The sequence below is a fragment of the Aspergillus tanneri genome (genome assembly GCF_003426965.1).
Source record: "Aspergillus tanneri strain NIH1004 chromosome Unknown AapTan_2_pilon_pilon_pilon, whole genome shotgun sequence".
In the NCBI taxonomy this organism is placed as follows: Eukaryota; Fungi; Ascomycota; class Eurotiomycetes; order Eurotiales; family Aspergillaceae; genus Aspergillus; species Aspergillus tanneri.
Window position 1 is genome coordinate 2,482,674 of NW_022984629.1, and position 12,308 is coordinate 2,494,981.

The 12,308-nt window shown below is 47.2% G+C and overlaps 3 protein-coding genes across 3 annotated transcripts; all 3 read right to left on the reverse strand.

The window, feature by feature from the left end:
• Positions 1–5,899: 5,899 nt before the first annotated feature.
• ATNIH1004_000805 (GNAT family N-acetyltransferase) lies at positions 5,900–6,839 on the reverse strand (the record flags this gene model as incomplete). The annotated part of the gene is made up of 3 exons (XM_033565510.1): positions 5,900–5,938; positions 6,016–6,588; positions 6,726–6,839. 3 exons carry the CDS (start codon positions 6,837–6,839, stop codon positions 5,900–5,902), a joined length of 726 nt encoding a protein of 241 aa, XP_033431267.1.
• A 642-nt stretch (positions 6,840–7,481) lies between these two features.
• Positions 7,482–8,228, reverse strand: ATNIH1004_000806 (uncharacterized protein; the record flags this gene model as incomplete). Its single annotated transcript, XM_033565511.1, has 4 exons — positions 7,482–7,625; positions 7,697–7,822; positions 7,878–7,902; positions 7,960–8,228. The coding sequence occupies 4 exons, from the start codon at positions 8,226–8,228 to the stop codon at positions 7,482–7,484; spliced, it is 564 nt and encodes a 187-aa protein (XP_033431268.1).
• Positions 8,229–9,515: 1,287 nt separating this feature from the next.
• Positions 9,516–12,115, reverse strand: ATNIH1004_000807 (arrestin family protein; the record flags this gene model as incomplete). Its single annotated transcript, XM_033565512.1, has 3 exons — positions 9,516–10,175; positions 10,237–11,300; positions 11,365–12,115. The coding sequence occupies 3 exons, from the start codon at positions 12,113–12,115 to the stop codon at positions 9,516–9,518; spliced, it is 2,475 nt and encodes an 824-aa protein (XP_033431269.1).
• Positions 12,116–12,308: the final 193 nt, after the last annotated feature.

Here is a 12,308-nt window from a genome sequence, read left to right on the forward strand (position 1 = left end):
TGACGGCATACATATATTATTCATGAGTCTTCCTCCTGCTTGATCTGGGTCGAGTCAACGGTCCTTGACTTGCAGATATCTTCTTCAAATTCTTCATACGTTTCTCTTATCCTTGATCCCGACCCATTCGTACCTTGATGAGGGGGGGGACGTAACTCTATTCCCACCCACGAACACGCCACTCTATTCCTCGAACTTTGATACCTTCTATCCGCCAATAGTTCGACCGTCGAATGCACCAAGAATGTGCAATTACTTTAAGAACTATTACATCTACAGCACCTGCCGAGAGCCCAGCGTGCATTTCATTCGAACATCCATAGATGGGTCCAAGGACAGCCGATGCCCCGATAGTCCACACGATCGATTCATAGTTGTCGTTGGCAAATGTCGTCTATGTCGCTAGATGGCGAATCTTCATCAACAAAGCCCCAAGCTTTCTTCTCTTCTCTTCTTCAGGGGAGAGGAAATCCTCCTAATCCTTTCCTGCGGCTTGGACCGACTATGTTCACCTAATCTAGCAGGTGTATCGGGTCCATCATCAATTATCTTTACGACGGAATTAACGAATTCGGAACGACTCTCTGGCAATACCCCGTTGAAAATTGCGCGATATGCTTTTTTCTTTTCCCAGTTTATTTCATATTTTGGATGGTTTTTTTTCCCTGCACTCGTCGTATTTTGCGGGCTCAAGCTACCCCTCTTAATTTCTATTCCATTCTTGGCTGTCTTAATTTCTATCTATTCATTTCCTTCGTATTTATTTATTTATTTTCTTCAGTTGACCTTATTATTATTATTATATTTTACTGTCTCCCATTTTTTTCTCCCCCCCGCTTATTATCACATTCACAGCAAAACGTGAATTGGGCCTGTCTAGTTTATACATCCGAGTGGGATATGCTATGCGTACGGAAGGCGTTGGCCCGGGCGTCTAAAAAGATCTTTATTTTATTCTTTTTTTTTTTTTTCCTCTCTCTCTAGAGCGCAAGGATAACAAATGTACGGAGTAGACAGCTGTGTTTGAGAAGAGGGGAACAACCACTCCCGTTTGTAGCCGACGTCCCGGACCACATCGCTTTAGACTTTAAAAACCAGCGCATCACATGTCTGGGTTGATGTGAACAGCTGGCAATGAAGTGAGAGGGAGAGAGAAAGATGCAGGGCGAATTGAATCCTCAGGTAGGGGGGGGGGGAGGGAAGGACCAAGAGACATGGTACACAGAACAACACAAGCAGCGCGCCTTGACCCCTGTACCGAGATATGCTTGAGGGATGTCGGCATACCTATACTAGTAGGTAGGTAGCAGGTAGGGTTGTTACTAGTTCGCTAGCTAGTGAGTTGTAGACAGTGTGAGGTTGTTAAGGTCCGGGTTGACGCAATGGGCTGCAGGCCCGTTGCCTGCCAAGAACATCTCATGCTGCTTCGATGGAGGCCCAGATGAAGTCTGTGCTCCTCCGACCGGCCGAACTATAGCCTGGCTTTGGCCTGTGAGAGCCGGAGTGGTGCCTACTAGCACTGGAGAACGGCGAGGGTCACATGGGAATCCAACAAGATAGAGCAAGGATTCGATATGGGTTTATTTCGGTGCTCTATTTTGATTTCTTTCATATACAGAATAATTTTCTTTTTTATTTTTAGCATGTATTTAATAGTGCCTACTATTATTTTATTTCTCTAGTCTTTCCTGTCCTTTCCCTTTTTATCCGGACTAAGTTCGAATGTTGTGTCAGGTTTTCAGTTAAACTTCACTAGGGTTCCCTGGATCAATTGGCCATTGTCCGCGCCCTACCCGTTGCTTTTATCTCTTCCCACTGGATAGACAAAAAACCAATTCAATAATCAATCAATCAATCAATAAAAAGATCACCTCTACCAAATTGAATACATCGTCAGATACAATCCATCCGCTCCCCATGTGGCTCCCATCCTGACCATGCCGTGGTTACACATAAGGAACTTGGAAGCATCCCAGACCGAAAGCCTATCAGACACCAACGAGTTAAAAGAGCCAAATGGAGTGGGGTTCGACAGCGACACAGAGAGAAGGGGGGATGGCCCCACTCCCGTTCCGGGTGGAGATCGAGTATTTTTCGGATGGCCAGCCAGTCTAAATTAGTCTCTCAGACTGACCACCGCTTTATGCTTCTGCCCCGCGACAACGGCGTCTTCTCATTGCTCGTATTGTCGTTTGTACCTACAGGGTACTGTGTACGAAGTACTAGTAGTAGTATTAGTTGCTGTTGTTGTTGTTGTTATTGTTGTTATTCTTTCTTTCTTTCTTTTGGTCCAACCCACTCTCGGGCCGAATCTGCATGTGTGAGCCTACAGGCCAAGGATTTAATAACGTCTGTCGGTCCACTCTGTCGCTCATTATGTACCTTGCTTAACCCAGGTAGGACCTAGAAATCGATGGGATGTTGTCGTTTCTTGGAACGTGTGGTTCGATTGCAATGACGACGCTGCATTAGGAACTACTCTATACGGCCGCTACAACGGGAAGATCACGATTAACAAATCAACACAGACACGGCGAGACGATATTTTTGCCGCTTGTACAGACTACCATCTTATCACTTATTGCTACTCACTCTCCCACTTGACCGATATCATACTTACGTCATCCGCGGAGTGCAATGCAACAACAACAAACGGTTAGTTGTCGATCTTCGTCCTGGACAATGATTCCTATCGCTTTTCGGATAGAATAGGCGACTCATAATTTTTCTTTTGTAGACCGTAGACCGTCCCTACCTTCCCTCTTGATTCTCGTCCCGGCGCTACCTATCAGGATTAAGATCCTGGAAGATCGACAGCCCGGTTGATGAACAAAACCAACCGGCATAAATTTGTCATATGGCAAGCAGGGTAACCCTGCAGACTAGTCTCGAGTATTTGCCGTCGAATATCGGAGTAAAATTACAGATCTATACATAGGGCGTGACACCCGGGACCGGGCCGGGATATAGGTTCTACGATGTCAACAGGAAGAACATCCGTACGACATGCATGATATACAGAAGAATATGATGCAAGAATGACAGCATTATTTAAGCATCAGCAAAGTATTGTATTCTTTCATCCAGTCCGGTCTATTGTATGTTCTCGGCCAGAGGGATATATACGTTATGATATGAGCGGCTATTACTACCGACCGCTGACCCTGCCGGTAAGAATTTAGTTGACAGGGAAGAGACCTGGTGCAGAATATCTGCATAAGTGTGTGGTGTAATCTGATGCATCTTCTTATCAATGGTCCTTGACAATCTACCAGATCGTACATTAGATAGCAGTGCAGTGGGTAAGGTACGTACCTAATAATTAATTTATTAACCCGCACATTCTATATACATCACACAGTGCTTTCTGCCGAGAACTACAATAAATGATCCTACCTGGGCACGGTATTACCCGAGCAATCCTTTGAAAGACCTATCAAATGTATAGATACTCCGTATATATTAAGTCCAAAAAAAGCCCAACAAGGGTAAAGATAGCTTAGATGACGGAATCCCGATCAAACAATCAAAGCAAAGCAACAGATAGACACCCGATGCAAATGCAGCTGCAGGAACAACATCTCCCGACCTGTCAAAATGCAATGCATGATTGCTGATAGTAAGGCGGCTCACCACCCAACCAACCAGGGCAAAAAAAAAATAAAAAAAATAAGAAGAAGCTAAATCAGCACGAGCAATTTCATTACCTATCTTAGTACCATCCAAATAACATGTCTACCGAGGTCAGTCATCCTGCATGATAATTTAACTAGGTACCTTGGTAGGTATGTAGCTAGGTAAGCACGGGAATCATGATAACCTATCTTGCCTTATCTTTCTGGCTGCGTACATAAATTAAATACCCTACATAAATACTTGCCAGGTACCCTGTTATGCATGTACTATGGGAGAGGTATGAGGAGTACTGTGTACTTATGTGCTGTACTGTACTTTGGCAGTCTCAAGGGTACCGGAGTGGACGGATATCAGCTAGCAGGGATGTTAGATTGTCATTTCGTGGTGGGTGAAATAGGATGGGAGGTGTAAGGAATCGTTTGTTATTCAGGGGTTGGAAATTGAATGTCGTGTTTGGTTGAGCTGTCCTTACTACTATTTGAGACAATGTTCAGATTGATCTAAAGAGTATAGAGCAGGGCTTCCCTTATATCATCTGTGATTCCTAGTGGGTATATACTGAGGTTTATTAAATACAGGGGTATCATATTATAATACGAAAGCAATCACGCAAGGTCATCCCTTGTGTATCCCAATTAACAGCGCCGACGGCAGCGCGGTAGACGACCTTGTACTTGTCGTGATGCCACTCACCGCAGGACTCGGGGGAAGGAGGAACGGCTCTTTGAGTTTCCCGCGAGACACTGCATAAGCAGAGACAGGCACGGAGATGACTGTATCAACGTCTTTTCGAGGTATCGGAGGCCTCTGCTGTTTCGGCGGCCTCGGCGGTCTCGGTGGCCTCGTTGGCCTTGTCCCTTGGGGGCCTTCCTTCAAGCCCAATTCCTTGTCCCAGACTGGTGGTTTGCGGGCCTTGGGCTTGGTGTTGATTCTGGCGAGACCCTCCTTTTCGGGGGGATCAACCCTCGCCCTTGGAGTTTGTCGTCGTCTATCAGGAGCAGCGCGGCGCCGGGGGATGAATGATCGGAGGGTGAAACTCGGGCCGCGTTTCATTCGAAGGACTATGAAGACGACGACGAGGACGATCAACGTCACGCCGCCTAGGTGGCTGTTAGGTAGGGTTGCATGCTCAGGGTGGGGATAACGTGCCTATTATGCCCAGGATCAGACCGAGTTTGTCCGCGAGAGAGAGAGAAGAAGGGGAGGAATTCGGGCTGAAGGAGGCATCGGAGTGGAATTGGGGATTGTCGAGCGGTTGGTCGTTTTCGGTCATCGTCAGGCTAAAACATGGTGAAGTGGGTTTTGGTGGCGAGGATTTAAATTAAGGATAGCCGGAAGGATGTATGTATTAAACACTAGACAATCAACAGTAGTAATAAGAATAAGAATAAAAATAAGTATAATAGATGGGAGCGGGAAGTATTAACTTAAGAACTGAGCTGAGGACGGGATCCCGACAATTTATGCACTGGCTGTCACCAGAAGTAAGAACCAAAAACGACAGAGCCAAAATTCAGGCCCGTTTCAACCTGTCAGAATATCTGTGTGAGGAGTCTCCTGAACTGGTGAATCCACGACAAGCGCGACAATCTCACAAACACCTGACCGGCCTATCTTTGGGACGAGCCAAACTCGCATGAACGGTCGACACTATGAAACAACGATGCTCGAGTCATAGCGTTTCCCGTTCGCACTAACGAGAAACTTACCTCGACTTGGAAACCCATTACGAAGGAAGAGTTGCGACTGTTGACGTTCCAGCGTGATATGGGTCATCTATAGTGGGAACTCCCTAAGGATCGTCAGCATTCCTAAGTATACTGGAAGAGCTATGATACTCAACAATAATCAATCCCGTCGATTCCTTCGCGTAAAAAGAAAACTACAAACAGTCGGTTGACCCAGTGGATCCAGGACCTTACCCCGGGTTTCAGGAGATCGTTCCGAAATTATACGAACGAACCATCAGCGATTTTCGGTTTGGACAAGATCCTGAAACGTCAAAAACCGACGGTGTCTGGCATGATCCGTTGGTTCCTAAGTTTGTGTGCGGTTTCTTCTCTCACAACTTCTTTAGTCCACTTCTTTTTATAGGAAACTCAATTCTCTTACAAGAAAAAAATAAAAAAAAAACATTCATTCTAACTAAGCATAAATTCTGATGCACAGCGAATGACAATTCCAGTCAGCACAGTCCCAACCGATTAGTTATTAAATGCCGCAATTTCGCAATTATTTAAAACACCGTTCAGTCTCACCCTTCTCACGTCCGAGTCTTTGGCTCACGAACCATGCAATATAGCTGTACCCATTAGCACCAGAATTAGATCCTGAAAAGCATAAAATAAGATAAAAAAAAAAAAAATAAAAAAAACCTACCATACAGATATCATCCCCGTCTCGACATTCCATTTCCATTTTCATCTCAAACCCCATTTTCTCATAGATCTGCACGTTGGGCACGTTCCGCGAACTCTCCAGATATGATTTCACCCCCTCGCGATCGGCTCGGTCAGTAACTACCTCAAACAGCTTCCTTCCAATACCTCGGCCCTGTGCATCCGGCTTGACTGCCACAATATTGCAGAAATAGTACCCCTTGGAATCATCCCAGATGGCACTCTGAGCTTCCCCTTGTTTCTCCTTCCAGATCCAATACCGCCGCGAGATGAGACCCCCTCGACCCCAATGGTACAGGTTATTCAAACCCTGGCGGAAAGACAACACCCAGCCTTGGTACCAGCTGGACCAGCTTTCTGGCTCCGAGGGTGCATGGGGTGGCAACCAGCAAGAGACGCCCACGATACGAGACGATCCCGAGGCCATACTACGTCGATCTGCGGAGCTCACTCCATTGCTCTCGATGAACTCCTTTGCGACGTAAAACAGGGCGTTGTTGATACCCCACAGGCAACGGGCGGCGAGAGAGCCATGGTTTCTTTGCTTATTAAACTATATCTTCTCAGCCTCAAGACAGTCATCAACGCAGGTCGATTTTGTCTCGACCGGCGTTATGAGAGGGCTGATCATGTTAGCATGGTTGTGCTTCGATTTATGGTCTCGCTTAAAATCGAAGGTTCATGACTCACGTTAGCAGAATCAAAGACCCATTTGAAATATGGGTCATCTTCGAATGCTTGCTGGATGACTTCGATCGCTTCAGGAATGTCTGCCTCTGTGAGCGGAACCACCTCGATAGCCATTTTGAACTTCACTCTAGCTCTCTGGGGATGTTGAACATGCAAACAGTGGTTTGTACTTGAACCCGGGGTCATCGAACCTTGAATAATTCGAATACTAGGCGGGAATGGGCGGTGAATGTCTTTTGCGGTTGCGAGAATGATGTAAATGTAAGGAACTGGATGACTATTTGTCACGTGAGTTTTAATCACGGAGACTGTTCCCCAAGCTAACAATACTTAGCTCCACTTGCCATGATGGATGCAACTACTCCTACCTAGGATTATTATATGTTATGTATGGGCTCTGTCTTGGATGTGGTTTAAATAGTGAGAACCAAATTCTCTTCAAAATGGGTTATGATGCTGCTTCGGAGGGACCAGGACCAACAGCTTAGACTTCTTGTATAGCAATGACCTGCTCACCGCGCTGAACGGCAACAAGACTACTAGAGATAGGTGCTCAAACAATGCTATTATGGTCTCCAAATCCAACAGAATCAAGCTAGTCATGCCTTCATCCTTCTCGCCACCAAGGTGTCAATATTTTAGAGAACTACGCTGGCTAACATGTACCTTTTTAGTGCAGCTGAATTTTATTGAAGTAGGCTATTTATTAATACGCTAAGTACGCTACACACCGTCCACAATTCAACATGCCCTGAATTAGTTTGAGCACTTTTCTTGAGGATTACTCAGGCTATCCAGCATGCTATCGAAGGCCGAGTAGGTCGATTCGAAACTGGCCGAGGCTCTTTGAAGGTCATTAGCATCAAGGTCGCAATCTCTCTTAAATCTATCCTCCGCGACCTAGAAGGAACAGTCAATCATCTAATCGGCAAGCAAGCAAGCAAGCAAATAGCTAAGTAGGTGTCACCAACCTGGAGAACATGAGGGTGGTCAACGATCAAGTCTGCAAACTGCTGGACCTTGGACTGAAAATCCGCGTCACAGAGAACCTGTGGTCGCTGCACGTTGTCAAACAGATCATGGAGGTCTTTCGATAACTTCGGCCACTGTTAGCAACAGCTCCATCTCATCTAGACCCAGGGACTTTCTTACTTTGATTGATAGGGTCAAAAGGCTTCTACATTCAGAATCCTATCGTCCAGACATTTCATGTTAGTCTATCAGGTGTGCTCACTGCGTAACGTGATAGGGTCTGGGACCAATTACAATGTTTGTAGTCTGTTCATTCAGCTTATTCACGATTTTCGATGGGTCCTCCAGGTCCCTAGCCTTGGAAACCATGTAATCGCCCACTGCGTGGCTGCCATGGTTACCGTTGGTCAGGTCAATATTCCACTGGTTGAGCTTGTTGGTGTTGTATATAATGTCTTCGAGAACTGAAGGGTTAAATGCTAGACAATACCCTGCTAAGACAGAGGTTGAGAGGAACAGAGAGAGCTTCATGATTGCGGTAGGTAATATGGTATGATACAGATATTTGTTGAAGCTATCAAATCACAACAACATATAGATAAACAAAAACGAGAGCGAGGAAAGCTCAGTAATAGGTACCTTATATATATGTACACAATGTTAAGATCGACGTCCGATTCGCTAAATCCAGATCAGTAAGGAGAAACCCGCATACCCAATCGCAGAATATTGAGACATTTCAGCTCCGCAGTAGGAATGCATACATCGATAGGTTATTTTATTGATTATTAGCGCCGAACAATTTCAATAGTATCATGAGCCATCTATATATTCCCCTCGGATGTTGCGTACCATACGGAGTTCCTAAGCAGATAACGGGAAATGCTGCAATTTACATAGATGTTCTTAAAGAAATTTTTTGAACTGAATAGACGTTCTCTGTATGCCTGTAGAGTTGTACTCAGCTTGGTAGATCATGCATGGATGGATCTCAGGACCGGCTGAAATAGAATTTTAAGCTGAACTAAGACAGTAGCTATTCATTTACTGGGGAGTGGAATAGAATAGAATAAGGTGTAATAAGATATGTAGGACAAAATAATAAAATATGAGTTAATTCTCCACCTTCCAATACTTAGTTAAGTAGATACTTCATTTAATCCGAACTCTCGACTACCTTGTGAATACAGTCCAAAGCTGAAGATCGACAAGCCCTTGAGTACGGAGTATACTCCACCGTTGTCCAAGGCTCAGCTGTGGCGTTCAGCCGAGATTGATTCCAATGGACCTATCAACTAAGCCCAGTACCGGATGCACCGACTGCAGATAATCACAAACATGCATTAAATCACATATGTAGGCACTTGAGTGGCATGGATCGGCTATATCGAACAAAGGAAGAACTGGACTCTATACTCCGTAGAATTTCGAGGAAAGTACAGTACAGTACATATTTGATAATGGTACTGAGAAACATCAAAGACAGTATAAGACAGAATCCCAATATGTATGACGTATGTATAGATCAAAAGATGCTCATCGAATGCCATCCAATCCAGCGCCGTCGATCCTTCCCACGCCCCGTGAAAACCGAAACCATCATGAACAAAAATATACGGTGTCCCTAGTAAATCTAACATACAGCGCTATCGTAAATCCCATCCAAATGTATGCCGAGTGTATGGAACTCTCAACTCCCATGGTCCCTTCTTTAAACCAAAAAGAAAATGTTTTTTAAAAGAAAAAGAAAAAAAATCACTAAATCCGATACCTTCATTACTTCGTAATCGAGCCACACCGTGACGCCATATACACGAGTTACGCCGTTGGCTCATCCAAACGTATCCATTCTCGAGGAACGTCCATGCTGCGATTGACCCGCCCGCCGGGTGTCAGAGGGACATCGACACGTCCTCGACCCCGTTCGTCATCCGCATGATCCTCGTATGTCGACAACCGCGAGAAATAATCCTCGAGGACCGCCTCTCGGCCGATGTCACCGACAATGGTGGTGTACTCCGGTGGAGGGGTCACAAGAGGAGGCGGAGGGGGAACATCCTCAAATGCGGGAGGAGCAAAGGATGGAGCCCGCAGGAGATGCATGGGCCGTGGTGCATTCTCTTGCCCCCGCTCATCCGGTTCGTGCGCCAGGTGTGCCTGAGGGGGTCGAGCCAACCCGCCAGAACCGCTGGTGAAACTCCGAGTAACAGATGAACCGGTAGGCTCCTCTCGATCATTGGAGGCCGGTGCAGGACCGGCGGGATTGTCTAGGTAGAGCAAGGGCGCACCGGGGCACCCGCATTCGTATTCCTGCGCTGGGGCTACTGGCTCCGAATTAGGCGACGTATACGCTGGGAGATAAATGTTGGCTTGAGTCGCCTTGCAAGAGAGGAGGTGGAACGGAGAGTCGATGGAGATCTCGAAATGTCGACGTTTGTTAGGATCTCTTTCGTCGGGCTTCGAGAGGCGGAGAACAATCTAAGGTAAAGTCACGTCAGCTCATTTTTCTTGAGAGCGTGGTGGACCAGCGTCCTCATACCTTGATCCAGTGGTTGATTTGTATGTTGTCGTAAGTCGTGTCGAAGTGCAGTCGCTGAGTTTCTTCTCGGGCCCTCATCTCATGGCAACTCGGCAGTTGGACGCTGAACTCCATCTCGGTCGGCCCAACGCCCGCATCGCTCGAAAGGTCTCCCAGAAGATTCGTCCGATTTCGATCCACAATTTCGTCCCCTCTGGCAGCAGCCGTACGGTGATCCCAGTCAATGCCACCACCCGCCATGACTCGCATCGAGCTGCCGGGATACGTACTTGTACTGGCGGAGTCTGCTCGCTTCTCAAACAGGAGCACCTTCTTGGCTGGCTGGTATCGGTGAACGCTCTTGTCTGCGGTCCAGTGCTGGATATTCTCTGTCACGTAGACTTTGATCCTGTGGCATTCAACCTTCGCCAAGGGGGTCAGTTTAAAAGCAATGGGAACCTGACTGCCCAATGGGAACGATTTGCCCGAAATGACAATGTCATAATGCAACTGATCTTCCCAGTTGCGAGAGATGGCGATCGGTTCGACTTGCTCCAGCGAGCCCTCCGCCGGAGTACGAATCACAGGGACCTCCAGGGTTCCCAGCAGGTTGGGCCGGAAAGCACCAGACCGTTCCACGATGGCCTCAAGATCATACCGAACAAAACCGAGGTCCGTCTTGATCGTCTCCGGGAGAGAGCCATCGATTGGAAATTCAAAACTATACAGGTAATCCCCCACTGGAAACATTCGATAGCTACGCTGTGGTGCGGGTGCGACGGAGGGGGCATCATTTTTCCCGAAACTGCACGACTGATTGGACTGCAGTGAGAGCCGTTTGACTTCCCTGCTCGAGGTGTGGCCACTATGCAGCGAGAGAGAGGACCCGGTCATGGAAACAATTTCGCGAGTGACAGTTGTTGGACCGTCCTTACCCGACATAGTGGTCACTGGCTTCGCATGTTGGAAAAAGTGAGCTCCATAGTCATTCTGCATTAAGGCCGTGTCGCCGTGATTGAAATACATGACCCCGTGGGTAACCAAATCTTTCTTGTCATGGTAATGGATCTTCCGTGGTGGAATCCCTGGAGAATTGAGAGCCGGTCAGCATTCACAGAAGGGTTGAATCAGTAAAGGCAACACGCTTACCCTCTGGCCAGTCGGTTTGCGCTTGACCACGGAAGCAAATCGAGATTTTCTTGATTTTGACACTCTTGGTGACTTTGAGATGCAGCTGCCCTCGGAGGATCGCGGGTTTCTTCGTGCTGGGGTCATTCGGGTCGTATCCTTGAAGATATAGGACCGGCTCTGTTAGGGCAATCCCCACCGAGATACCACTGCCCGTCGCCACGATCTTCTCGTTGCTCAGTGCGGGAAATGGCAGCGTCGGGTCTCCAGTCGCGGAGCCAGTTTGCACAGACACTGAGGAGGATTGCGAGACCGATGTCGTCGGCGAGGAGCCGGCGCGCATTCTTCCCGTTCCTAAATTAGCGGAGGCGAGCATTTGCGCATCGTCGGGAGACAATACAATCTCCGAAACAGGACGCGGACGGCGTGTTCGGCGCATGGAACGGACAGGTGGTAAGGACGGAGAAGACGGCGAATGGATGGGGACCCCCAAGCGGAGCAAGCGCTTTGCGTTCTCCCGCGGTCCCGCCAGCTTTCTGAATATCGAATCCCGCCAATTGTTCTGCTTAGGAAATTGTTCGGCCTCGGATTCGGCGGTCGCGATGGTTGTGGATGGTGTTGAGCGGTGGTGGGGAGGTCTGGAGGGTTCAAGACCAGCGGACCGAGAGAAAGATTCAGATGAAGCGCAGGGAAATTGAGTGACAGGGTTTGTAGGAGTCGTGACTGATCTCGAAGGATGCTCCTGCAAAGGGGGCATGTGAGCGGTGGTCATCGTGCGCAACCCCAATTCCGAAGCATCATTTGTGGGGAAGACAGTATCTCCTTTACATATAATAGAAGACGAGGAGGAAAATGGAGGGAAATAGAAGATAGGAAAGGAGGGGGAAAATAAAAAAATAAAAATAAAAAAAATCAAACACAGCCTTGTGGGCAGTGAAACGGATATCTGAAACCACAGATGGAAT